The sequence below is a fragment of the Gymnodraco acuticeps genome, unplaced genomic scaffold (assembly GCF_902827175.1).
Source record: "Gymnodraco acuticeps unplaced genomic scaffold, fGymAcu1.1, whole genome shotgun sequence".
Taxonomy (NCBI): Eukaryota; Metazoa; Chordata; class Actinopteri; order Perciformes; family Bathydraconidae; genus Gymnodraco; species Gymnodraco acuticeps.
This window is the reverse complement of record NW_022990047.1, coordinates 2,164,685-2,190,448: the sequence shown is the minus strand read 5'-3', so window position 1 is coordinate 2,190,448 and position 25,764 is coordinate 2,164,685. Positions and strand designations below refer to the sequence as shown.

At 39.1% G+C, this 25,764-nt stretch overlaps 1 protein-coding gene across 1 annotated transcript; it reads left to right on the top strand.

Annotated features, from left to right (window-relative positions):
* The first annotated feature begins 702 nt into the window (after positions 1 to 702).
* LOC117545757 (ubiquitin-conjugating enzyme E2 H-like) lies at positions 703 to 10,822 on the top strand. The gene is made up of 7 exons (XM_034215704.1): positions 703 to 995; positions 4,785 to 4,861; positions 5,038 to 5,112; positions 5,197 to 5,236; positions 5,497 to 5,549; positions 7,469 to 7,597; positions 8,340 to 10,822. Exons 1-7 carry the CDS (start codon positions 943 to 945, stop codon positions 8,462 to 8,464), a joined length of 552 nt encoding a protein of 183 aa, XP_034071595.1. The 5' UTR covers positions 703 to 942; the 3' UTR covers positions 8,465 to 10,822.
* The last annotated feature ends 14,942 nt before the right edge of the window (positions 10,823 to 25,764 follow it).

The window sequence follows — 25,764 nt, the reverse complement described above, 5'->3', positions numbered from 1 at the left end:
TTACAAAACTGATACAATTAACTAATGAATTATAATGTATTATTATAGACTACCTATCAGCATATGTGATGAGTCAGCTCCACTTATGCAATATTAAAATTATGAACACATTAATGCCTCACTAGTTATAATCCACTCATGATTCTGGAATTAGCCATATTGTATAATTAGAGATTTATATATGGTTATATATTTTTGATGCAAATAATTAAGTACTTGTATTTTGAAAGAAAAAAAATTATATTTAGTTATTGCGGGTTTGATAATGTTTCTTAAATCAGCAATTACTTGAGTGAGCTACATGTTTCAATGCTACTTTTATTAAGCTATGTGTCTACTTTGATCATATTGTGTCCTTTTCTGACTGTACTAGATATGTTAATTATTCACCAATTGATGGGTATTTACCAAACTAAAGTCAGATAAGACGCTAAAATGACTGCGAAAAAACACAACTTTGGCCTAAAGTGTTTTTTGCAGCCTTCCTATAAATTCATTTTGTCATAGATGTGGCAATAATAGAAAGGCAAGCACTTTTACTTTGCACACTATTTCACCAGATGAGATAGAAAAAAACCCTCACATCTGCATACATCTTTTTAAAATATCGACTTCCATCTTTAAAAGTATGATCACAGCACTTTTATTCGCTGACTTTGATGACTCACTAACAGTGTAGTGTGTTCTGTGCGGTGTATTTCTATAGCTCAGACCCTCCTCTCGCAGTCTGGTGGCTGGAGGTTGATGTCAGTCTTCAGGACAGGACACTGGAGCAGAAACACTGAAGATCCGTTGAGGAAAAGTGGGCGATGTTGCAGTTAGGATCTTGTTTATGGACATTAAGGAAAGGCTTTTGAGAGTTTGTAGGAATTTCCAAGCGGAAAGGTTGAGGTAGCCTTATCGTCGCAGTATTTTTAAATCACTTCTGAAAGGAATACAAAAATGTCGTCTCCAAGTCCGGGCAAGAGGCGAATGGATACCGACGTGGTGAAACTGTATCCTTTTCTGAACATAAACAAGCCTAAATACACAACTAGGCTTCTTTTATAATCATTTGTCAGCTCTATTATGTTGATAAATGACAGTATTTGGTCCCGATGGCTGCTACAATGATGTATATTATGTTCTAGCTTTGTGATATTAATAGATTTGGTTAAAAGTGTGTAATGCTAAACAGTTGGATGTTAATGGTTAGCTCTGTGTCTAACCTTAGATTCTGCGGGGTTGGCATACGTTAGCCACCTTAGCTAACTATTCAGTTAGCAGTATAGCGAGGAAGCTACACATTTAACGTTATTTATGTGAAGTCACTCGCCATTGTTAGCTTGCTAATACATAAGCGATGGTGTTCTTGTTTTTATCAATCGAATTAGCAACGGGATCTGTCGCAATACAACGCTGGCTGGAAACTCTGTGTTAGCTATAAGCGTTGTTAGCCTTGGCTCGGAAGCGATAAGTTAGCCTGTTAGGCAATGATACGTGGTCCCCCCGGACTGACAACACAATGTGAAAGACTGGCGAGGAATATTTAGCATTTAGAAAATGCTTCTTGGGACAGACGTTTGTTTTTTCACGATTTAGCAACGTTAACGTCACGGGAGCTAGCTGTGTAGCATGATACCACGAAGGGAGAACAAATAAGGTCAATGTAGCGTAACGGAGACGATCTTTGTCAACAGCCAACTACATTAATTAACGTTAGATAACCACGTTTGACCTTTTGTGCCTTCAAAATTGCTGTCTCAATACAACACAATCATGTTTCATATTGTCGATAAACAAAACTCACATTTTATTTATAGTGAATACATCACGATTGGCGTGTTTTCAACAAACGATTCAAAAATAAATAAAACGACTTGTGATATTTTTATAGAATTTTAACGACGCTGAAAAGGGAAACAAACGCCAATGGATATGTTTTTATTTAATTACACTTTTGTTCTCACCACTTTTTGATGTCACATGATGTTTATGTTTTATTTGTATTTGGTACTATTGGTAATTATTTGCAGTTATCAGCTAAAGTTTGCATGAGAGGATTTCTGACAGCGTGAGCAGAATTGTTTTGTTTTTGTCCTGCAGCTAGATGCTGCTCTCTGATTGGTCAGACTGTTACCATCCGGAACATGGTAGAGGGCGGGGCTCCACATACAGCTGATCGAGGAAAAACAAGCGTGCTGTAGGGGTGCATGCAGGGAGGGGGGCACGGGACATCCTGTCCATGCATTGGGGGGGGGGGGCATTAAAATATACTGATGCTGAGTGGGTGACCATGTTGATAACAGGAACTAAGGCCTTTTTTAATAGAGTGGCAGCTAGTACTGAAACAGCTCAATAAATATATTATATTATTATAAATTAGCTAGTGCATTAGTCAGTCAAAAGAAAACTAATCGGCAACAATTTGGATCAATTGATCACATTTAAAAAAGATAACTACAGATTGCATAGATATTACTGCATATAAAGCTTTAGTTTTTAATAGTTGAGTATGTGATGGCAACAATTGTATTTCATGTACAAAAAAACACAATGTGGACTTAATTGGTTTAATAATAATACATGTGACTTAATACAAACCAACATGTATTGGAGACATATATGTAAGGGAGATATAAGTGTTTGCTCCTTGAGTCAGTCATTTTCATAATTTTAATAATATTTTGTACCCTTCCTTTTATTCCTTACATGTTTTATTTAATCTCTTCAATAACAAGTCATTGAGACTATTATTATTTTTCCCATTAATAATGACCCACACCTGAGACTGTTAAGATGTGTAATACTTGTGTGCTCCTACCAGTAGGGACAAGTAACATGCTCAAGTGCAGGAATACTAAATGAAGGTAAGCTAGTAAACATGGAGAAGATAACATAGTCATTATTTGTACCAGCATGAATTATAATTGTCCACAAAACAAGCAAACAAAGGTCAATACAAAGAAAGCTGATGGTTTTTGCTTTTATTATTATTGTTTTGTTTTATTGATGCCACTTTAAAGTATGTATGAGAGATCTAAGAATAGATAGTGGATGGCACGAGAGAAAAACATATTAGGATCCATCAGTTTTGCTGTTGGAGATTTCGTTTCACCAGTTTCCAATCCTGAGTGTACACCACTGTTTAACAGGAGATGCCAGACATAGTTTCATAGTGTGCCATTAAATCCAATATGTTAGATTGAACTGCTGTGACAGTTCACAGCTGCCATTCCTGCTGTCAGTTTAATTTAAGTAACATGTAATTTATTGTCCTCACAAACGGACACACTCATCAGTTTATAGCATACATTGGGAATGATCATATATATGCTGCATATATTGTTGTTTAATGTTGTAGTTTAATTGCACAGATCGTAAAATAGCTGACAAAGTAAATGTCTTGAAAACTAGGTTTAATAATAACTTACAAACTGGGTAACTGGATATTTTTCTTAAAAATAAAGGATTTTCCTTGTGTAGCTATATTCCTCTTGAGTGAGCATATTCTTGGGTTTCTATGAAGAATCCATGGGTAATCGCATTAAGGAAAGTGTTCACACTGAACAAGCCTGTATATGAAAAAGTAATGACAAACATTGCCTCAGAAACCTTGCTCAGTGGTTTGAAAACTGTTTCTATTCAGTCACTAGCTTTTCCAGCTTTCTTTTCTGGTTTACAGTTTTTTTCTCTCCTAACATGCTATTTGCATTATTATTTTTGCTCCAGCAGTTTGGCTAAATTAGCATCCGAGCATTATTTTATTTAAGATTGTTTGGATAGAGGTGATGGAAGGGTAACTTTCCAAATCACATACTTAAATAAATAAATAATTTGTATTAAATACTGAAGCAGTATGTTCTGATACATGCAGTATCCAGTCACCTGGGACATACTACTGCCTTCAAATGTAAAGGCGTTTTAATTCAACCCTCTTGCTTATATATCTGCAGTGCAACGGATTGTGGGTCCGAACAGCCATAAAAGCATGCTGCATTGCATTCTGCAAAATGCAACCAGATTTAGTGGGACATCCTGGTAATTTTGGCATACTGCACTTGACGTACTCTAAATTGGGACATACTAAATCTTACTTTGGCATGCTAAATATTATGAGAATATGTGCATTGCATTGTAAGATTTATGACCGGGAGATGAGCAGCATGGGTTTTTTGTCAATGTGCCAGAGTCAAATAGTTGTTAACTGAATACGCTCAATCTGTCTGTCTCTTTCAGACATTTAAGATGGCCTCACGTCTCTTTGTGTCCTCACACACTGTGATTATGACACATCCTCCCCACCCAAGTCTCCTTCCATCTTCTCTTTACTTGCACTCAGAGGACATTTCCCATCAGTCTCCCTTAGAGCTCTATGTACGCTTACTGAAATTAGCCTTTTAAAGTGTCATTATACAGTAGGGATGAATAGTTTGAATTTTACATTAAGTTGAGTATTTTCCTGTATTTTAGGAAAAGTTGTCATCATCAATGTCACCTGTAGTGTAGTTGGTGGTTGTTGACAGTTTGGCAGATAGTGTCATGTTTAATCAGCTGTTATCCTGTGCTGAGTGTGAGGTTATTTTGCTGTTAAGGTAACCTGTTGTGTGGGTTAAGCTTGTCTGACACTGCATTATTGATCTCATGTTGTCGATCCAGTTTGACCTCTGCCCAGTTTACAGAGTCAGACGGAGGCATTTTGACCCTAAATGTTGACACACAAGCATGTTTTTGATAAATGTTTGTCGAACAGGTGTTTCTGTCGCTCGTGTTTTTGTTTTGCCTTTTCCTTAACCACACATCAGCATTGAGAGCAAACATGAGGTCACCATCCTGAGTGGACTGAATGAGTTTGTGGTCAAGTTCCACGGACCACCTGGATGTAAGTTTGTAGATTTTTACATTGATTCTTCCTCTCATTAATCTGCATTACATCAGTGTAAGGTGCTTTAAATCAGGGTCGAGTCAGTGTTCCTTTTGAGTTAAAACATTACTTTTAACATCCTGTGTTCCAGTGTGGATTATTGATACATCTATTTTAATTCAAATTATTTCCAGCATCGTACGAAGGAGGAGTGTGGAAGGTCAGAGTGGACCTACCAGATAAATACCCCTTCAAATCTCCATCCATAGGTATGAATATTTAGCCTTGTGGCAAAGCCTGACTTATTAGATTTTACTGAACAACAATTAAAACCTGCCTTCCTTTGTTCACAGGATTCATGAATAAAATCTTTCATCCCAACATTGATGAAGCGTAAGTTGACCTACAGTATTTAAGATATCAGCGATTACAGCTTTGTATACTTATTTGAACAACCTACATGGAAAATACTCGATTGATATTTGTTGCATCCATTCAATGCAAATTCATAATTGTATGCGTTCTGTCTGTAGTAAATCCTCCTTACCTTAAGAAATATTTATACTATGGAGGCAAAGCTCCTTATGTTCATGTCACCCAAACCTCTGTGGGTCTATATATGTTGTACTAACAGTGTTTCTTTTTTTCTTCAGGTCAGGAACTGTGTGTTTAGATGTCATTAACCAGACATGGACAGCTCTCTACGGTAGGTCACAGCCACAGCTCTTTGCCACACTGAAGATAAACCTTCTGCCATTAAACAAAGCGAGCAGCTTATACCTGTCCCGTGCAGCTTCAGGCAGAGCATCTCACTTTCTAGTTAAACTGCTGCTTATATTGGGGTCATGCATTCAGCACTGACAGATACAAAAATAATCTTTAGCTATGATGACTAACAGACTGAAGAGCTTGAATTTATTTATTTAAAACAAGGGACAGTGTACATTAATCAACATATTAAAAACATGTAAAAGTACTCAAATCAGCCAAAAGGCTAGTTTTCATCGATAGTCCCTTTGCCAGATGGTGATAGACATCCTAAAAGCAATAATACAAATACCACAACATTGTTATACCATTGTACATATTTACAATAGATGACATCACTGAATACAGATAAGAGCAAGTCATGATAATAAATAAATAAAACATTTACAATACACACTCATACACACACCTACACCCACACATCAGTGCTGACACTGTTGGTTTTCAATGAGCCACTTTTTAATACTGTGCTTGAATGTGTAGTAGGATGAGGATTCTCTTTTTGGTTGTGGTATTGAATTCCATTGATGGGATGTATGGAATGAAAAGACAGCCTGGCTGAATGCGCTTTTCCTAAATGGGATGGTGCAGTCTCCCCTAGCCGCACCTCTAGTAACCCTGGTTGAGGTGGACTTTAGGCTGATGAAGCCAGCCAGAGGAGGAGGAGCCAACCCACGAGTGATCTTATAAACTAAGCAGATGTTTTTTGTAAACTATGAGATTTTCCCAGCTGAACAGATTATACTTTTTAACAATGTGACAATGATGATACCGGAATGGCTTTTTGTCTAGTGTTTTGAGTGCTTGTTTATACAGTGATTCCAGTGGTTTTAGAGCTGTAGAGTGTGCATTAGGCCAGCTTATCAGACAGTAGTTGATGTGGGAGAGGACCATTGAGTGAAGGTATAGTTTAGCTGCTGCAGATGATAGGAAGTTTCTAATGTATCTGTAATTTGACAGATTGAACTTTACTTTATTGCAGACCTTTTTGATATGGGTTTGAAGTAGCAACATTATCTTGTTCTTGAATCCTTAGCAACATAATATAATTGAATTAAGTTTCAACATGATATTTAATTAATATTCATCCGTACAAACAAAAACCTTGACATGTATGAAAGTTGTTTCAGGCTGACAGATCGTCAATGACAGCTGACAACGATGTATTCAGACACACACAAGTGGTCGAAAAATCTTCAGAAAGCCTCCCAAACCCAATAACTATTCTAGTGTTTCTTCCATTTCTCCAAGTGTGACTAAAAGTCCTTGTGTGATAAGTTCTGAGCGCTGCTGAAACACAGGAGACCTACACTCTATGTGCCTGAACGCATCCTGTGTAGACAGACAGTGCAGTGAAGCTGCTGCTAATGTACTGCTCACGCCACTCTTTTGTAAACAGTGTTAAAGGGTGCACCATCTAAATTAACAATTACATCATGTTATTTCCATAGTGGGAGGTTAAGTCAATATTTGTGAGGCTGAACTCATCTCTTTTAAAGCCAAAAATCAGTCTTATAAGTCTAAATCCTGGAGCTGCTCTGTAGACAATGTTTTCTTTAAGTCTATAAAATCTAAAATGTCTAAAATACAGTACATCATAAATGTATACATACTGCAAGGTTGAAGTAACTGTAGATTAGTACAGCTTCCATTGCTGAGATTGATTATGCCTGACATGAAAACAATACAGCATTACATCTGTTTGAATTTCATTACAAGAGAGCCCTCTAGTGGATCATGTTGTTTTTACACTCATGATGGAACGACTCTGTGTTGATCAGCTTGTACAGCTGGCTGATATTTCTCTGTAGTTTTGTTATTCTCTGTGCTGACTAATCTTTTCTCCACCCCCACCAGACCTCACCAACATCTTTGAGTCGTTCCTCCCTCAGCTGCTCGCCTACCCCAACCCCATCGATCCTCTGAACGGGGACGCAGCCGCCATGTACCTGCACCGGCCGGAGGATTATAAACACAAGATCAAAGGTAACACCCCAGTGTCTAACTCTGGGAATCTGGAGTGGTGGATGAGAGGTTGAGATACAAAAAAAACATGTTAATGGTTAGGGTAGGGTATATTCTCTGCATTAACGGAATATCAGATGTGGCAACAGTTTAGATTAAAGAACAGACAACACTATAATGAATACTGCAGAGGATATGTGTGCACGTGAATATAAATGCTATATTGTAACAAAAGTAGTAATTGTACTAGTTAAATAACACCAGACTTGGAAAAAACATGAGATGACAAAAACGTTGTGGAGCTTTTACCTGCAGCCCACAGAAATATCCAAATCTGATGCTTTTGTATTATCATTATTTTCTCTACAGTGGAGTGGAAGCTAGAGCGATGTTTAGGTCACATGCTTCATGCACACATTTTATTTTTAATTACATAAACATGAAAATGCATTTTGTATCGCACGTTCTTCAGCATATTTTGCTCAATAGCCTGGAACATTTAGAGATCCAAACTTTCCATTCGTATCTCTTGCGACTTCGTATCCTTGTTGACTCAAAAGCCAAGCCTAATAGATTTATTCCTCGAATATCTCCATGAAAATTCTACTGAAGTAGACTGTGTGATAAGTTTGAAAGCACCAGAACATTTTAGTAATTGGACCTTGAGTTTAAGTTGTTTTTGTCAGGAGGTAAAAACATTTGTACTTCATGTTGTTGTCTGTGACTAAGAGAGCACATCACCTCCTTATGTGTCTTTTTTCAGAGTACATCCAGAAGTACGCCACAGAGGAGGCTCTAAAGGAGCAGGAGGAGCACGGGGGCGACTCCTCCTCCGAGAGCTCCATGTCAGACTTTTCGGAGGACGAGGCTCAGGACATGGAGTTGTAGTGAAGGGGAAGACCTTCGCCTCACAACAGACTGTGATTCCCTAAAGAGCAGAAACTCAGTACTATATTCATATTTAAACAAGACAATTTTTTACTGCAACACAAGGATTTTTATTGCTACACAAGGATTTGCAGTATGATATTGCAGAATATTAACCCCATACTTAGGAATTCATGACCACCTGCCCCTTTGCCCTCCTCCCCCCAACCCCCAACAGACCCCCCCCCCCTGAGGGTCTGTTTAGATCAGAAAGGAGTGCTCATTCATTTCCAAGATCTTTGGTGGCTTCGATCAAGGCTTTCACGCTGCTCTGCTGAGCAGTGAGACCAACCCACGAGGAAAGAGGACTGACATAACATGCTCAAGTTTTCTTTATTTTTGTCTTTGTTCAACACTTAACTGCATCATCAAGCATCCTTCTCTGACAGAGAACTGCAGGATGAAAATCCACAATTTCTAAGCAGTCTCTTCTACAAAAGAGTGTGAACTCACATTTTTTGTTTTAAGTGTCACCTTTTAATTAGTCTCTGACACTGCTGCCCTGAGGAGTTGCCATAACAATCATCACTTCAGAGGAGCAGAAGGTCACTCTTTGTCCGTCGTGTACAGACTGGTGTGGCTGCAGACAGCCTCTCTGACAGGATTGCCCTCTGTGCAAACCTGCTGACACACACACACCATCAAACTACCAATGCATCAACCACACAACTCCACAGCATGTGTGTGACTTTAGGTGTGTGTTAGTATGTGCGTGTGTGTGCATGCATGAATGTAATCCAGGGAGAACCATGTCATATTGAAAACCTGTGTTGTAGTGACCCCTGAGAATAGATCACAAAAGAAGACTCACAGTCCTTCTCCTCTTCAACACCCATCTCCTTTTTCTCTCCGTTTTAGGAAAGTGTTTGTCATTCTCTGAGCATCTTTGTATATTGTGGCATGACACCGAAGTAAAGTTGTGTAGGGCTTTGTGGAGCTGTAGAAATGGGGAGGGCGCCTGTGAGCCGGGGCGGGGTTTGTTGCAGATTATCCAGGTCCTTGTTGAATTGTTGAACTAAATAACTTGCCTATTGCTTGTGTTGAACTATAATAGGTGTTTGACTTGCGTAGGGATAGTTTTTTTTTTTTTTTTTTTTTGCGGTTGGTGAATCCTATCATAATGTATTGTTTAATACTTATATAACACAGTAGTTTAAAGACTAATTGTCCTGTATCGATGAAGAGAATTAATACATCTTTGTCCGTGGGATGACTCTTTGTGGAATCAAATCCTTCAAAGACATATTGCACCCCTGCTCCACCTGAACCCCCTTCTTATGCAAATGTGTCCATCAAAGCGGATTTACGTTGTCAGACAGAAGTGCTCTTTGTTTTAGCCTTTCAACGCTGTCGCATTTTCTTTGTCATGCTGTTGATGGCCTGTTGTTTTTCAAAATGGTGGGACCAAAATCTAATGGATCCAGAAACGTAGTTATGTTTACCCCAAAAAACAAGGTTCGAGAATAATGAGTCCTAGCAAGAAGAAGAATTTAAAAACAAATCTTCAAAGTGTTCAACTCTAGTGAATCTCAGATTAGTTCAAATTTAAATCCAGGCAAAGTTTCTCCCTATTCAGAGGACAGTTTAAGAGCTTTAGCCCAGGAGAGGTTGTGCTTGTATGTGCGGAGGAGGCGTTACTAGAGCCAGTGACGGATTACTGTTAAATCTTATGATGGTACACTGGTATGTGTTGTAGCGCAGGCTTAACGCTTGGTAAATGTTTGTAACATGCATTCACCGCAGTGCAGATCAGTTTGTATTATGTGTTATTTCTGGAAGGAAACAAAAATCTGAATCTTACTTTATCGCCATTTAAAATGGGCTAATTCTTGTTTGGAGAGAATGTGATTATATTCAGAAATGCAATTTAATAATCCCTTTTATAAAAAGGAAATTAATATCTCTTCCATGCTCTCTTGCCCGAGGGGTATATTTGGTAGTTAACATAGGTTGGTAAAACTAGCATGTCTAAAATGGTATTTGTCAAACAGCCCCGTTAAAATGGCTCTAATTAGCCTCGGTCACCAAATATATGTCGATGTAGGTTTTAGGACTACAAGATGCCACAGTTATTTGTTGTTTGCAACAAAAAACAAACCACTGTCCAGCCTGGTTCATCTGAATTCATCAGTGTATTATGTATTTTTTATTAATAAGACACATATATTTGATGCCTATAATTTTTTTGAATGTTTTTATTTTCCTCTTTTAAGCCCTTTCTCCAGGATACAAGTTAAGATATCCCTGATTTTTAAAAAGCAAAAAATAAATGTGCTTCCCTTGTAACTTGAAGAAAGAAATAAACAACAAAAAAATGTATGAACTTTGTGAGTGTCTTCATTTTAACAAGTTATTCAAATTGTAGGATTGTTGAATCTAATTTTCTGTGGGCTTGGGAGTACAAACACATAATGTATGTGAAATAGGGCTGCACGATATATGGTGTCGTGATGATAATCGCGATATGCCATAGCCGCGGGAAGTCATTTTGCTCAGGGGGTGCTGCCAAAAGTGGGGATGGAGCCGTTTACATTTTTTTTTTAAAGGCGGTGCCGGGCCGGGCCCGGCTGTCAGCGATACGAGCCGCATACATTGTTTGTTAAAGGCGAGACACGGCAGGCAAAAACATCGTTTTTCATGCACTGGTCAATTTTTAGATGTTGTGCTATTTTGATTCCATAACATGTTTTCTTTCAGGCTTTTGGAAGGAAAACGTACAAAATACACATTTAAGTGTTCATTTTACTATAGTTTGTCTATTTGCGTCTGTATATTTCTCCTAAATTCACCAAAAGTTAGCATTTCTAACGTAACATAGTACCGCGATCGCTGTTTGCACAACGTCATCGTTGGAAAAGCTCCGTCTCTCCTGCACAATGATCTCATCGGCAGTGGCGTTTTTATATGTACAAAAGTGGTGGGGCACAAAAAACTTAGATGTCTATATATAAGCTTCTGCAGTGAGGTTCATGGCTGGTGAGGCTCTGACTCTTCAGGTTTACAAATATTATATTTTGACCTAATTCAAAATATCATATTATTTTCAAAAGCTTTTTTTGTCTGATGCTTCAATTAATTTTAAACAGACAGTTCAACAAAAGGATACCCAAAAAATGTAATTGTATCATTTAAATATTGAATTGTTCTCTCTTAGTAAGATCCCATTTTCAATCAAATTGCAGTCTTACCTTGACATGAAGATGAAGTCCATTTGCCTATCCTTCTGGACAAAAATCTCTATTACTTTTTTGTAAAAGTCCTCCTTATGTTCTTGTAGTTTCAAAAGTCTATCATAAATCTGATCTAATCAATAGATTTATGATTCGAAAATTATAAAAGTAGGATAGACATGTGGATATTATCCGGCTGAACAAAACGTGCATTTATCTAACAGGTTTGTTTCCCACAGATCTTATTTGGAGCTATTTTCTAAAATCCTATGGAGAAATATCATTGCTTTTTTGTGGAGGGAAGCCATGCGCAGTTTATTTCCGGGTTTTAGGACGCCTCACTGCAGCTCTCTCTCCTCCTCTTCACACACCACACTTTTCGCGGCACACGTACTTACAGCCAATCAGCTCTGAATTATGTGAGATGACGTATGCAGGGGCGGATCTACCGGGGTGGCATGGGGTGGCAACTGCCACCCTAAACAATAGCCTTGCCACCCCAGCTGCCACCCCAGTTGGCATCTTTGTTTTGAAAGAAAAGTTGTGGCTCATCGGACATTTATGAGAGAAAGTCCCTAATGTCCGAGTGCAAGTGAATGCAGCACAAGATGCACGTCATGTAACCCCTCCCCCGGTCCTGGCGCGAGAGTGGAAATATGATTGGTGGCGAATTCACTTGAACGGGGGGACGGCGCAAAACGAGAAGCCTTTCGGACCCAAGCACTGAAGGAATGAGGTAGTTGCGGTCTACAATGACAGAGAAGAGAATGTCAAGTTTGGCTGTACTCAGCATTGAATCAAAATGCACTACAGCTGTTGATCTTAATACGTTTGTGAGGCGTTTTGCTGAACAAAATAGTAATCGCCGCATTCAGCTGTAATAGACGTGCCAACTTGATGCTCTGCTCACGGATGACTCGATGAGAATAACAAACTGTTAAGATGATGACCTTGTATGCGTGTATATATTTTTTTCTTTGAGGGGGTTTGCCCCCAAAAAACAGTTTTAAGTCCTGAGAAAGTAAAATAAGACGGTGTGTAAAACTACACAGCCCAGCCAACAGAAAGTAACCACTTTGATTTAACTAGGCCAGTAGGTAAGGACCTTCCACTGGATAATAACTGCAGCGATGTTTTAGCTGAATACACGTTTTTTAATCCTAACTGATGCAGTTAGTCACTTCTTTAATGTTTGTTCTTTCTGATGTAAAGTCAAGGTTGTAACTGTATATCAATAATGATATAATTACTTGTTTTCAAATTTGAAGGAGAGCGAGCAAGCATCTTGATGAACATTCATCATTAACTCCTCCAAAAAATATAGTTTATTCAATAATAAATGAATATGTGAATCATAACAGTTCTTCACTATATCTGTAAAGCGTCTTTGAGCAGCTGTAAAAACGCTAACAAATTAAATCTATTATTATTTATTAACAGTGATTGACAGCTGATAGGAATAATATGATTGTTAATAGTATCATATTCATTCAGACAAACATCGATGAGACAGTTAATTAATGTACTTATTGCAGCAGTCTGCATAGATTTGGTACCCCTACTGGTCTAAGAGTGAGACAAACTCATTCAGTTATTGTTCAGTTAAAATTCATTAAATTACGTCTGCCGTATGTAAGGCTTTACTGATGTGCCACAATAATATCACCTATGTGATTGAGTTAAAATATTAATATTGTGGCTTTCCAAGTTAACATTGATTGTAGGGGTGTAACGGTTCACAAACATTTCGGTTCGGTACTAGGCCTACCTCGGTTTTTAGGTCACGGTTCGGTTCGTTACGTTTTCGGTACAGCAGAAAAAATTATCACAAAACATTAAATATTTTTTTTAAATTATTATTAAACTGTGACTAATGTATTCAAATAAATACAAAATATAGTAAAATAAACATTAAGGTGCAGCATTTCGATGAACTGAAATAATCTGTATTTGAACTGTACTAGTTCCTAAGCAGCCAGTTTGACATTAGGACTTGCTTGTCATTGTATTTTCATGTTGTTCTAAAGAAAGATGAACTTGTCCACATTGCTTGCCGAAAGGGCAGATCTGCTGGCACTAACAATGGCTCCTGCTGTGGAGAACACCCTCTCTAGGGACAGTGGCAGCAGATACAGCCAGGTAGCGCTTTGCTGACATGGCAACATAAGGATACTTGGCGTTTGTAATAGCTTTGGCTCGGTCTGAACTCTCTGCGAGTGGTGGAGGCTTAAATGCTAGTGGGAGTTGGGTTTGCACTTCAGTCTTTTTTCTTTTGGTACCGGTGATATTCACATTCGGGTGATGCCTTTTCAAATGAGTGTGATGTATTGCCAGCCGCGTAACCAATGTTAGTTGAACAATACAGACAAACAGCTTTGGTTCGGTCCACCTGTCTTTGTCCGTCATCCTTGTACGTAACTGCGAAACCAAAATGTTCCAAAACCGGAGCCTTCAATGATGCTGGAGGATTTTCGAGCTCAACTTTATCTGCGTTCGCCATTTCGACAGTTCCTCAAATGACTGACTACATTTGAACGCATCCCTGTGACCAGCTCTCATAGTATGCCTCTCGTCCAATGAAATGACTTGGTCGCTCTATGATATATACCTGAGATTACTTCCAGAAAGTTGTTCATGTTCTCAATTTTTTACGTTTAACGCTATATTCGTTCGGTACACACGTGTACCGAACCGAAGGGCCCGTACCGAATAATTTCAGTACGGGTACCGTTACACCCCTAATTGATTGATATGATTGCGATTTAAATCAGCATATACTTCTGTCAGGGGATGCCACCCCTCAAAATCTCCTGCCACCCTCTTGCCACCCCATGAATATTTGTCTAGATCCGCCCCTGGACGTATGGTGGGGATGGCAGCACTATGCCCCTATGCAGTGGCGTTTTTATATGTACAAAAGTGGTGGGGCACAAAAAACTTAGATGTCTATATATAAGCTTCTGCAGTGAGGTTCATGGCTGGTGAGGCTCTGACTCTTCAGGTTTACAAATATTATATTTTGACCTAAATCAAAATATCATATTATTTTCAAAAGCTTTTTTTGTCTGATGCTTCAATTAATTTTAAACAGACAGTTCAACAAAAGGATACCCAAAAAATGTAATTGTATCATTTAAATATTGAATTGTTCTCTCTTAGTAAGATCCCATTTTCAATCAAATTGCAGTCTTACCTTGACATGAAGATGAAGTCCATTTGCCTATCCTTCTGGACAAAAATCTCTATTACTTTTTTGTAAAAGTCCTCCTTATGTTCTTGTAGTTTCAAAAGTCTATCATAAATCTGATCTAATCAATAGATTTATGATTCGAAAATTATAAAAGTAGGGTAGACATGTGGATATTATCCGGCTGAACAAAACGTGCATTTATCTAACAGGTTTGTTTCCCACAGATCTTATTTGGAGCTATTTTCTAAAATCCTATGGAGAAATATCATTGCTTTTTTGTGGAGGGAAGCCATGCGCAGTTTATTTCCGGGTTTTAGGACGCCTCACTGCAGCTCTCTCTCCTCCTCTTCACACACCACACTTTTCGCGGCACACGTACTTACAGCCAATCAGCTCTGAATTATGTGAGATGATGTATGGTGGGGATGGCAGCACTATGCCCCTATGGTCATTATTTTTTTGCCACACACATTAAATAGGACAATACTCTGAGCATGCGCAGTGTAGTTTTTACAGTCACCATTGACTTAAACAGGGAGAGGAAGGGGCAGGATCGGGTTTTGTCCCACATGGCTCAAAACAGCTCAATAGGCACACACTGTAGACAGTAATTAGAAGAACACAGACTAAAACAGCAATGTACAGACGAATCAGATACATAAACATGATCTTAAAATATATTTTATATATTTTTTAATTTATCTTTTGCATTTTTTTGTAATCATTACTTTTAATACTTTCTGCTGACACTAGGTGGGGCTGTGCCCTACCTGCCCCTAATGACCAGTCGCCACTGCTCATCGGATCCAAATATGGTCATTTCCTTTGTATCAGCAACCAATCGTGAAAGCACAAAAGGGTCTTAAACCAAGAAACGAAATCTCATTGGCTGGTGTCAATTTCTGACAACGTGATTCGTTCAGATGCATCACGTGGTGTGCTAAAACACTTCCTGATTAGCTTTCCGCTAGAAATGTAAATCTCAAAATGGCAAAAGAACGGCGGAAAAAAACGTTCACAGAGAAGACAACAACAATTGTCACTTGCACGAAGCAAGGTTATACAAAACACAAATGACCCCGAACATGAAATACCTTCACGGAGTGCGTCGATGCGCAAGCTGTCATCCAAAGAACAGAGGGTTTAGCTAGCGCCTCACTGCAATCTTTAAAGTTCGTTTTCTCAAAATGAGTTTTTTCTCCTACTCTGAGTCCGAAATTTCCACTTCAGTTGCAATTACATACACCAGACCTTCCAGTTATATTCCTATCAATATTATGAAGGCTTTTACAGAAGGGTTTGTTCATATATCATTCATAGACTGAATTATATAAGATTGTATACCTAGAAACATGGCGAAAATTGATATTTTAGGGCTGTTGACAATATTTTCTGATTTATGGAGTGATAAAGAGAGATATCCAAAATCCCTTCGGTGAAAGCATTACAGTAGATGCTAATATGACTACAAAATTAAACGAGAATTTTGAACCTGGCTTTATCCAAAGTTCAGATTTCGGTTCCTGAAATGTGTTAAAATATGCGCAAATGTAATGAGATAATGGATCATTTATATATATTACTCTAGTTGTAGAGGTGGTGGGCTGAGGAGTAGCTGGTGGTCCACTCTTTTTATTGGGTTGTTTGTTGGAGAAAAAAATCCAAAATCCTTTTTTGCTCCATTCTAGAAAGTTGTCACTCTGCAGGGTGTGTGTCGCGTCAATTACGTCACTCTCCCAAGACCTACGACCTAGATGACTCGGATTTTACTTATTTGGAAAATAAATTCAAGCCACCTGATATATACAAATATATACTATGACTATTATATGCTACTGTATACAGCTAATTTTATTTTAAGTAAAATCATAACTATTTTATGTAGTTTAATCATTTTTATTTAGGTGGTCACTCCGTTTTTCAAATGTACACCACTCGCCAACAGGGGGTGCTGCAGCACCCCCAGCACCCCTACTTCCCGCGGCTATGCCGTGCGGGGCCCGTTTTTGGTTGCGTTTCCACTTGGCCTAGTTTTGGCCCGGGGCTACTTTTTCACCTTTTTTCTGGCCCGACTAAATCGTGGTTCTAGGGCCAGGAACAGTCGGGCTGAGTATGCTAAACTAGAGAGAGAATCGCTGGCAAGGGGGCTACAACTACAACAAGAACATATTTGACCGTGATTTAATTGTAATACACGTTTCAAAATGATGCCGAAGTAACAACATACTGATACCGGTTAGTAAAAACCATGAATTAATGCTTTGACAAGTCTGCAGACAGACGGCAGGCGAAAAACCCTTTTAAAATGCGTGTTTTCTAAATGTAGCTTGGCTAAGCTAACGTTATATATGCTCCGACCGTCCACACTCACAACAACGGCCTATACAGACATAAATAAACCAGCGACTGTATTCGCCATGACACAGGCAGTCTGTGGTTTGTACTTGTTTAACTTTTGTCAAGTTTCTGAACAGATATGAGGAGCTGTGAGCTCTGAGTGCTAAGAGCTAACGGCTGTGTTGTTTTTCTGGGGCTCTCATTGAAGATGACGTCACGGCTCCGCCTACACTGCGTTACTATAGTAACTGCGAGCTACCCGCTGCAGTGGAAACGCGCCATTAGAGAAACGCAGATTTTGGGTCCTTAGCTTGAAAAAAATAAATAAGAGGAGGCGGAGCTAATGCCTGATCAGAATTCCATCGGAGATAAAGTTAAATTCGGTTGTGATAAAACGCCATCCTGTTTAAACCACATCAAGGATTATTTCTGAAATAGTATGGAGCTCAAATGCTTTTTCTCTTGCAGGTTTATCACAAGGTGAGTTCCTTTCTTTATTTCCTGCTTTTTAAACACGTGCTCTGGTTAGGACAGGTTAGCTCTGAGTGTTAGCGAGGCTTGCTAATGTAAACAAAGACGTCCAAAACACGTCAGGCATTGTTTCTGATCGCAACTTTCTGTGGGTCCGCCGCCGAATTGACGTCAGTTCGGTTGGAATCTGTCTCCGCTCGGTGTCCACCCGTTTTTAAAAGATTTGGGTAGGCTACGGAGGAAAAGAGAGGCTTTTATTTTCTGACGCTGCGTGAGTTCCCCCGACGCACCGGGGACACATATTTATGTATATGTTGAGCATATTTGTATAATAACAAAGTCATGTTTCAGTTCATGTGTATGACATCATCATAATGTGCCTTAAACGTGGTGATGCTGCTGCTAATGAGCATGCGCAGAACAAACGGCCCAGTACTCCAGGCCAAACTCTGAGCGATGTGGTCGTGTGTTTCTTCTGTCCGTTAGTATACTTAGGTTGACTGCAAACGTGGAGACTTCTGCTGAATATAATGTCTCACGCAACAGTATAAAAGACATCACAAAGTGCATTTTGCATGATAGATCCCCTTTAAGTAGGCAAATTAACTCAAAAACGTCATGTTACAATTATTTTGCTGCTTGCTACAAAAGGAAACTTGTGCAGCTCTCATGTCAGGGGTACTTGAATGAGTGCCATGCAGGCTCTGCATGCACAGCAAACCACCAATCACAATCAAATCTCCAAAGCAAACGGACCCGGTGATTAAAGGTAAAAACACTGAATAAAGTAGTTTCATGTGATTCTCCAGATCAGTTCAGCGCTGCTAACCGAGCTTGCTCAGCTTGTTGCTCTGATAACTTAAGATCCAGACGTCCGTGACTAAAATCCTTCATCCGGTTAAATATAGTTAAAAAAATACCAATTGTATAGCATTAAAGTTCAAGAAAGGATGGTTTGCGGGGGGGGAAACGGTCTTTTCTTCAATTCCTGTATGTTTTCATATCGCAATATATAGCCTATCGCAGGGGGGGGGGGGGGGGGGGGGGAATCGCAATCGCAATCGCAATGTCGGGTTTTTCCAATATCGTGCAGCCCTAATGTGAAGTAAAAGTAACATTATTGAGGGGACATCTGTCTCTCCTCCACTAGGTGGCAGTGATACCCGTCTGTGTTATAGACTGCATACGTCTTAGATTTGAAATGAGAAGGTCCACTCAAAGTTAGCCAATTAGGCATTCGTCCAATTATTATTCACATGTTATTCTTTAAACATACACCTTGGAAAACTCAGTTATACTCAATCACATTACCAATATGTACATGACCCATATGTATAGAAAACTATACATGGATCAAATACCTAAATTGCCTTTGTGTTCTCACAGAAATACTAATAATAAATAAATACTAATAAATATACAAAAAATACTAATGATATTAACAATAAAGTATGTGATGTTTTTTTGTCTCCATACACTGCTCCAGTTTCAGGGTCCTGCTGCTGCTTGTTCTGTCATGACATGACATATCAGAATGTCTGCTCTGAAAAGGGCCTGCTGGTGAAAGAGTAAATATGACAGTCAATGTCTGCTGGGAAAATTTAAATATATATTTGAAGTTACTCAGGATAAAGAATACAATGCTAATAATAGTAATAGACGTGAAGTTATGATGCCATCTCATCATTTAGATGATTAGATTTGTGGAATCACCTCATAATTGTGATTTACCAAGCAGTAGTGGAAAGTAACTTGTATATTTACTCAAGGACTATACTTCACTACAAATTCAAGGTAATCTTTGGTATCCCCTTTTTTTGGGTACATATTCATACTTTTACTCGACAACATAGATTGAAATTTTTACAGTTTTTAATCTACTACATTTTTTTTGATAAATGTTACAGATTTAGATTATTTATACAAATATAATCATATCATATCAATAAAATGTTGTTTATATTTTAAGCTACATTTTAACAGCAACATTTCAATTAGATTTATATAAATCCATCAATCTGCAAAATGACTGCTTTTACTTATCCAATGGGTATATTTTCATACTAATACTTCTGTACTTTATCTTTTTCGTATCGTATTTCTACACTGTTGTGTTGCAACTTTTACTAAAGCGAATGATTTTATGTTTTTCCACCACTGACAATATGTTTTATGTATCATGCCTTGTGTATTATGTTATTTATGTCCCTAGATAATTGTCTATAAACTAATACATTTCTAGAAATGTCTAAGCTCAGCCTAAACTATATTGTGAGAATTGCTCCTCAAATTGCTGCTTGTTTCAGATATGGATCATCTTAAATGAGTAAATAAATAAAGGTGGGTCTTCTGCACGATGCTGGAGTATGACGCTCCTCAACGGGCCGGCAGTATAATGAAGTTATTAAAAATGCATTGCTGTGTGGCCATGCAGACTCTCTCTGAGCATATTCAGGTTTCTTGTTTCAACATCAGTTTAATTTGGCTCGAGGTTTGGAGGGTGATATGATAAAGTATTCTGGACGACTAACTCCTATTGAAACCTATTTCTTATTATCCTTTCAATTATGGAACTCAAAGCATATAAGAGGGACAAAGAAGACCTTTTTTTTTTAGAAAATGTATTTAGGAGAGAGATTGCAACACTTTAAAATCGTTGTATTACTCTGGATTAGGTAAACATTTTTTTAGGCCTAATTAAGGAGGCTGACTGGAGTGAACAGCAATGAAAAATTACATAATAATCGAGAAAAGCGAGTAAGAATGAGTGTCATGAGTGATGAAACAGAGGTATCAGTGTTTTATATTATTATATGGTAAAGTTATGTGATAGTAACGCGAGCAGCAGCTTTGCGCAGAGGGCGATGAGCCGCTGTTGGCCGGCTGCGCCTCCTTCATAATGTATGGAGAGGACAAAGGCTGCACGGGTGGATTTCAGCGTCAACTTTGAAAGAGCCGTAACCCAAACCTTTCCTATCCCACTCTGACGGACTCACATCAGCTGAAAGGAAGATGCCGATTTTTCCACTTGCAATCTGTCTAATAATCACCGACAGCAGGTAAATGAGCCGTGCAGGGACCTTTAGCTGCATGTATATAACGAGGAGCAGCAGAGGAGGCCTGGACAAACTTTTGGTCCCGTGCAGGATGAGACGGAGCTGCAGCAGGGAGCCACACCCGGGGGATGCTGGTAGGTCTGCTGCCTGGTAGCCAACACCAGGGTTTTAATGTGTCATATGACTAGAAATGGAGCTGAGTAAGACTATTATTTTTTTGTTCGTCTTTCGTAGGCCTATATCTTGGATTTTAATTAGACTAAGTTTTATAAGTGGCATCAATCTGCGTTATTTCAGACTTGTATTGTTTCATTATAACTTTGGTACTTTATTGTAATTTCACGATGATCCTGTTTCTGTTTGAACAACACCACATTATCTTTGGTTACATTACCATTACAGCCACTGCAGTGCGCGTCCTGTGCGTAAAATGCGCATAGGAAATGTGCTGTAGGCCTGCGTTCAGAAGCAGCAGAAGGAGCGGGAGGAGGGCAGCGTGGATTACTATACCGCCAGTGGGTTAAGATGCTTAGCTACTTATTACCTGTCTACTAAAATCTCCTTCCATACAGCCCAAACAAGCAGTGAGGGACGGAGAGAGAGAGACACGGAGAGTTACCTGACACACTGGTACGGACTGAAGAAGTACCAGACGAAAAGGTCCTGCCCAGTCACTCCAGATGAAGACCACCAAAAAGGTTTATTCTTGTCTTTCTTTTAACTAAACTGTAAATGCATGCAGTGAGGATGGATAATTTTTATAAGGTAAGAATCAGACCAACTCTAAAAGAATCAGATTATCTTTGAAATAATAATGATGGTGTTTTTTTTAAAGCTTCTGGCTATGCTTTACATTTCATTATAAAGATACAAACACAGAGTAAAACATATCATCATCCTCCACAGCAACATTGATTATCTAACGGGAAATACGTTCATAATAATATTGTTATTTGTGACTATTATTCAGTATTAGCAAATAAGATGTGAGGCATGAGGAGATGTCTGTTATTCCCTCTCCCTCGCCCTCCCTCTCTCTCTCTTTTTTTTACTCTATTGATCTCTCCCGGAAACGGGAAGATGAGCCCTGCTTTGGGACCCATTTGGAGCATCTCAAAAATCACTTAGCACATCATTCCCTACAGCCAGAATCAATCGGAGCAGACTGCTCTTCCACCTGCATCAGGAGGGATCTCAAGGAGGCCAGATATGTCCCAAAAGCTAACGATAATATAACTTTGAGAAGGATAAAATGCAAGCTAATTTGTGTGGAGATTTTCTAAACTGGGTGACGAGCACCTCTACAGGCCTGTCTCTCCCAGCAGATGGTCTGACTCCCTGAAACAGAGATGAGGGAAGGAGGCCGCTGATTCTGATACTGTCTGCTTATTCCCACTCTGCACAGGACTGTAGAGACGAGACCCCTCACACTTTAAAAATGTCACAATAGGTTTTACAGGGAGTCTGAAGAGGAAGCTGCAGACAAATGAAGGAAAAGACGGTCAGGTTATAGGACAGCTCTGAGTAACGTGGCAGGACTGCACTTATATCTCCTCCTGTTCTGTGTATGGCACTGGTAGAATTCACTGTCACGGCACACAATCAGTGAATTACCATAGGGCCATAAACAGAGTAGAGACTGAACCACACTGGGGCTACTCCTATCCAACTGCCATTTCTCGTCTTCTTTGCCCATTTTGGCACTAGCACATTTTTGCTTTGTTTCTTTTCGTTTGAGCAATCATGTGTGGTGCCAATATAGGACAAGATAGGCAATCAGCTGATCATAAATGTCCAGGTCTCTTCTTTGAAAGAGAAAGACAGAGAGAAGAGGAGGATAAACTATGGATCTGATCGATTGCATATCCCTCTCAGATATCACTGGTTACCATGGAGGCTGGTGCTCCACCACTGAGACTGAGCTGTCCTGTGTAACCTGAACCCTACTTGTCACTCGGATCTGGTGGCTGTGACGGCTGCACTCTCCCACAGTGTTTGGCAATGGTAGAACTCACTCTGGTGGGCTGGAAGGATCCGGTGGTTCTAGACTTGCCAACAACTGACTGAGAGCTTTGACCTGCCGTCCACCATCATCCCAGGGGGAAGATTACTGTGTGTTTAGGAGTATGTGTTAGTGCTGTCATGGGTGGCAGGTTGTTGGGTGTGTGAGTGACTGGCGGAGCAGTGATGGGTTCAAATTGACCATCCCCCCTGAGCATGCTTGCAGTCTCAGAACATGATAGAAGCTCCACAAGGACAAGCAGCAGGTTCACCATTTCTGTAAAGAACAATGCTAAATGCTCTGTCCTCCATCAGATTTCCCGTTATGTCTCCTCTGGGTTGTCTTGGCCATACTTAGCTGATCATTACATTAAAGTGTAATCTTTGACCTAAAACACTAAAGGTATGAAATAAATGATTTTTTTGAACTATTAGGAACATAACTCATAAATCCATACACAGGCCATTAAGCACTGGGTTGACTATTATCTGCCCCGGTCAATAAATCAATGGCGATCCCGCTCAGGCACCAAAGGTCTGGGATGAGGCCCTGCTGAGGTTCTTTATAAGTGATGATAGTGCTACATCAAACCATTTAACCTGGAATGGACATGATACGTTTTATAACTCGGGTTCGTCTCATTTATATAGAGGCACATTTCTTAAATTCTGACTCTATTAGACTAAGTTTTAGTGGCATCAATCTGCGTCTAAAGTATTTCCACTGATTATAACTATGATTCCTTAACTGAATACAAATCTGTAATTTAAGTATAGGGTGGGAATTTTTATTTACCACATTCTTGAGAACTACTAGAGGATTTTTAGGTTTAAAGCTAGGATAATACTGACAGAGGTTTAGGCCAGAGCGAAAACGTAAGGAAGGGATAAAAGACGATAGATGAAGTAAAAATACTAAATCACATCAGTGATAATGCACCTCGTTTGGTGGGACTGAGCAGTCAGAGGCATCAGCAGCTGATATATGTTCATCATGTTTCATATAAACGCTGTGAGAGTCCATTATGGCCGACTGCAGAGGAAGTGAGGTTATGTGGAAGAAGAGAGGCTGACACGCTGACAGCTGGTACGAGTGATTAGTACCACGTAGTGATGCAGGGAGGCATCAAAGCTCTTTAGGGAGAATCCCTAACATGGAGGAGGCAAGGACACACACACAATCACACAATCACACACACACACCCAGAATACTTCCTGGTTGCTAAAACTGAGCATGCAGGTTCAACAGCGTATAGGCTGCACATGCCATCTGTTATTCTCAGATGCATCCCCAACCAATGGATTATCAGCAGCTCTGCCCCAGGACACACACACACACACACACACACACACACACACACACACACACACACACACACACACACACACACACACACACACACACACACACACACACACAGGAGAATGAGTGGTGTCATTAGATTAGATTGGGTGTGGAAGTTGATGGATCTCATCTATTAAACTAATGGCTGTTTAATTGCTTCTGTCCCTGTTCTTCTGTTTCTTTTGTGTGTTTTATTAAAGGTTTTGTACCCAAATGTAACCATCATGGCGAGTGTAATTTCTTCCAGTTTAACAGCATAGAAGCTCATATTTCAGAGAACATGTTAAAGGGAATGAAAGACTGCTTCCTCTTTTGGCCAAAATGACAAACCCTGATTAATGTATTGTCGCTGCAGACAAATGAGGGAATGAGACACTTGAGATGTATCACTAGAATAATAAGAGAAGAGTGTTGTTGTACTGCAGCATTAGAAATGCAGTGACTACTTCAATAAGGATCACACACACACACACACACACACACACACAACTGAGAGACTGGATTACAGTAATCCAGGGACAGGGGGTATTTATAGGACTTCATGATCAGAGACAGACAGGATGCAACAATCGAGGAAAACAGCTAGATTTATTTAGAGAATAATTAGTTACGTAGTGTCTAGCATGAAACACAATAGCACAGGCAGCTTGTGAAGCAATTGTGAGTATCAGAGGATCTGGTATGAACCAAACACTTTGCCCAAAAGCTAATTCAAACTAAATTAAAAGAATAAGAATGTTTATTTTTATTTTAACACAATTAATTTTCAAGCAAGTTAAAACGGAATTCAAACCAAAAAAAGGGGCAGCAACCTTTAAATATAACATTGCGTGTAAGTGCCTGATATAAAATACGAGGACACTGGACACCTTCACACTGGTTGGGAATCTGGTTGGTGTGCAGAATAGATGCTGGCTGCCACCAAATAATGTTCAAAGTTGACACAAACAACAAACAACCTGTGGTGCAGATGACCTTTGACCTTGGACTGTTTCACCAACAATCAACTTTATTCTAAATAGTTCAATTCTAAATAGTTTAGCATTTGATATTAACATACTCTATTACAGTTTTTAATGTCCTCAAAAAGCTTGCAATTAAAACAAATTGTTTTGAAAATAATACCTGTCAACAAACAAAGTTGCCATGTCTATATGTTTCCTTCTTTTTGCATTTGGACTTAAGTGACTGAACAGTATGAAACAAAGTTCAGACAGATTTCAGTAAGAAAATCAACCTGAAACTACAAAATTGAGGTACGTTCCATTCTTGTCGCTTGTACATTATGACATAAATCTGTTTTTACTTCATGGATTAATAAAGTTGTTTGATTTCAACTTAATTTGTTCTATGTTTTACACCTAGCAGTGTTTCACCTGCTTTGGCATGACAATATGTTTTCGTGAAAAAGACAAACCATGTTAATGTGAGTTGACCTCTTCGCCCTGCAGATTATCTCCAGGAACACACACACACACACGATCCTGGATTTAGCTTTTTATTTAGCTTCCAGGCGTAAACTTAATTGAGGTGTGTTATTGAGTAGGAGGTTCTACTATAGATCATGTGTTGGTGCTAAATACTTAAGCAGGATGTACAGTGAAGCCTTAAAATTTCACAAACATAAGTAATTATGCTCATCATTCATGCTCACTCAAAGACGAAATTGCTGTTACGCCCCCTGGTGGGGA

Excerpts from the sequence above, each read along its gene's own strand:
- LOC117545757 (XM_034215704.1), top strand. The coding sequence starts at position 943 with ATGTCGTCTCCAAGTCCGGGCAAGAGGCGAATGGATACCGACGTGGTG. Across the intron at positions 5,237-5,496 it reads CATCCCAACATTGATGAAGC|GTCAGGAACTGTGTGTTTAG; the intron begins GTAAGTTGACCT and ends TTTTTTCTTCAG. Across the intron at positions 7,598-8,339 it reads TTATAAACACAAGATCAAAG|AGTACATCCAGAAGTACGCC; the intron begins GTAACACCCCAG and ends GTCTTTTTTCAG.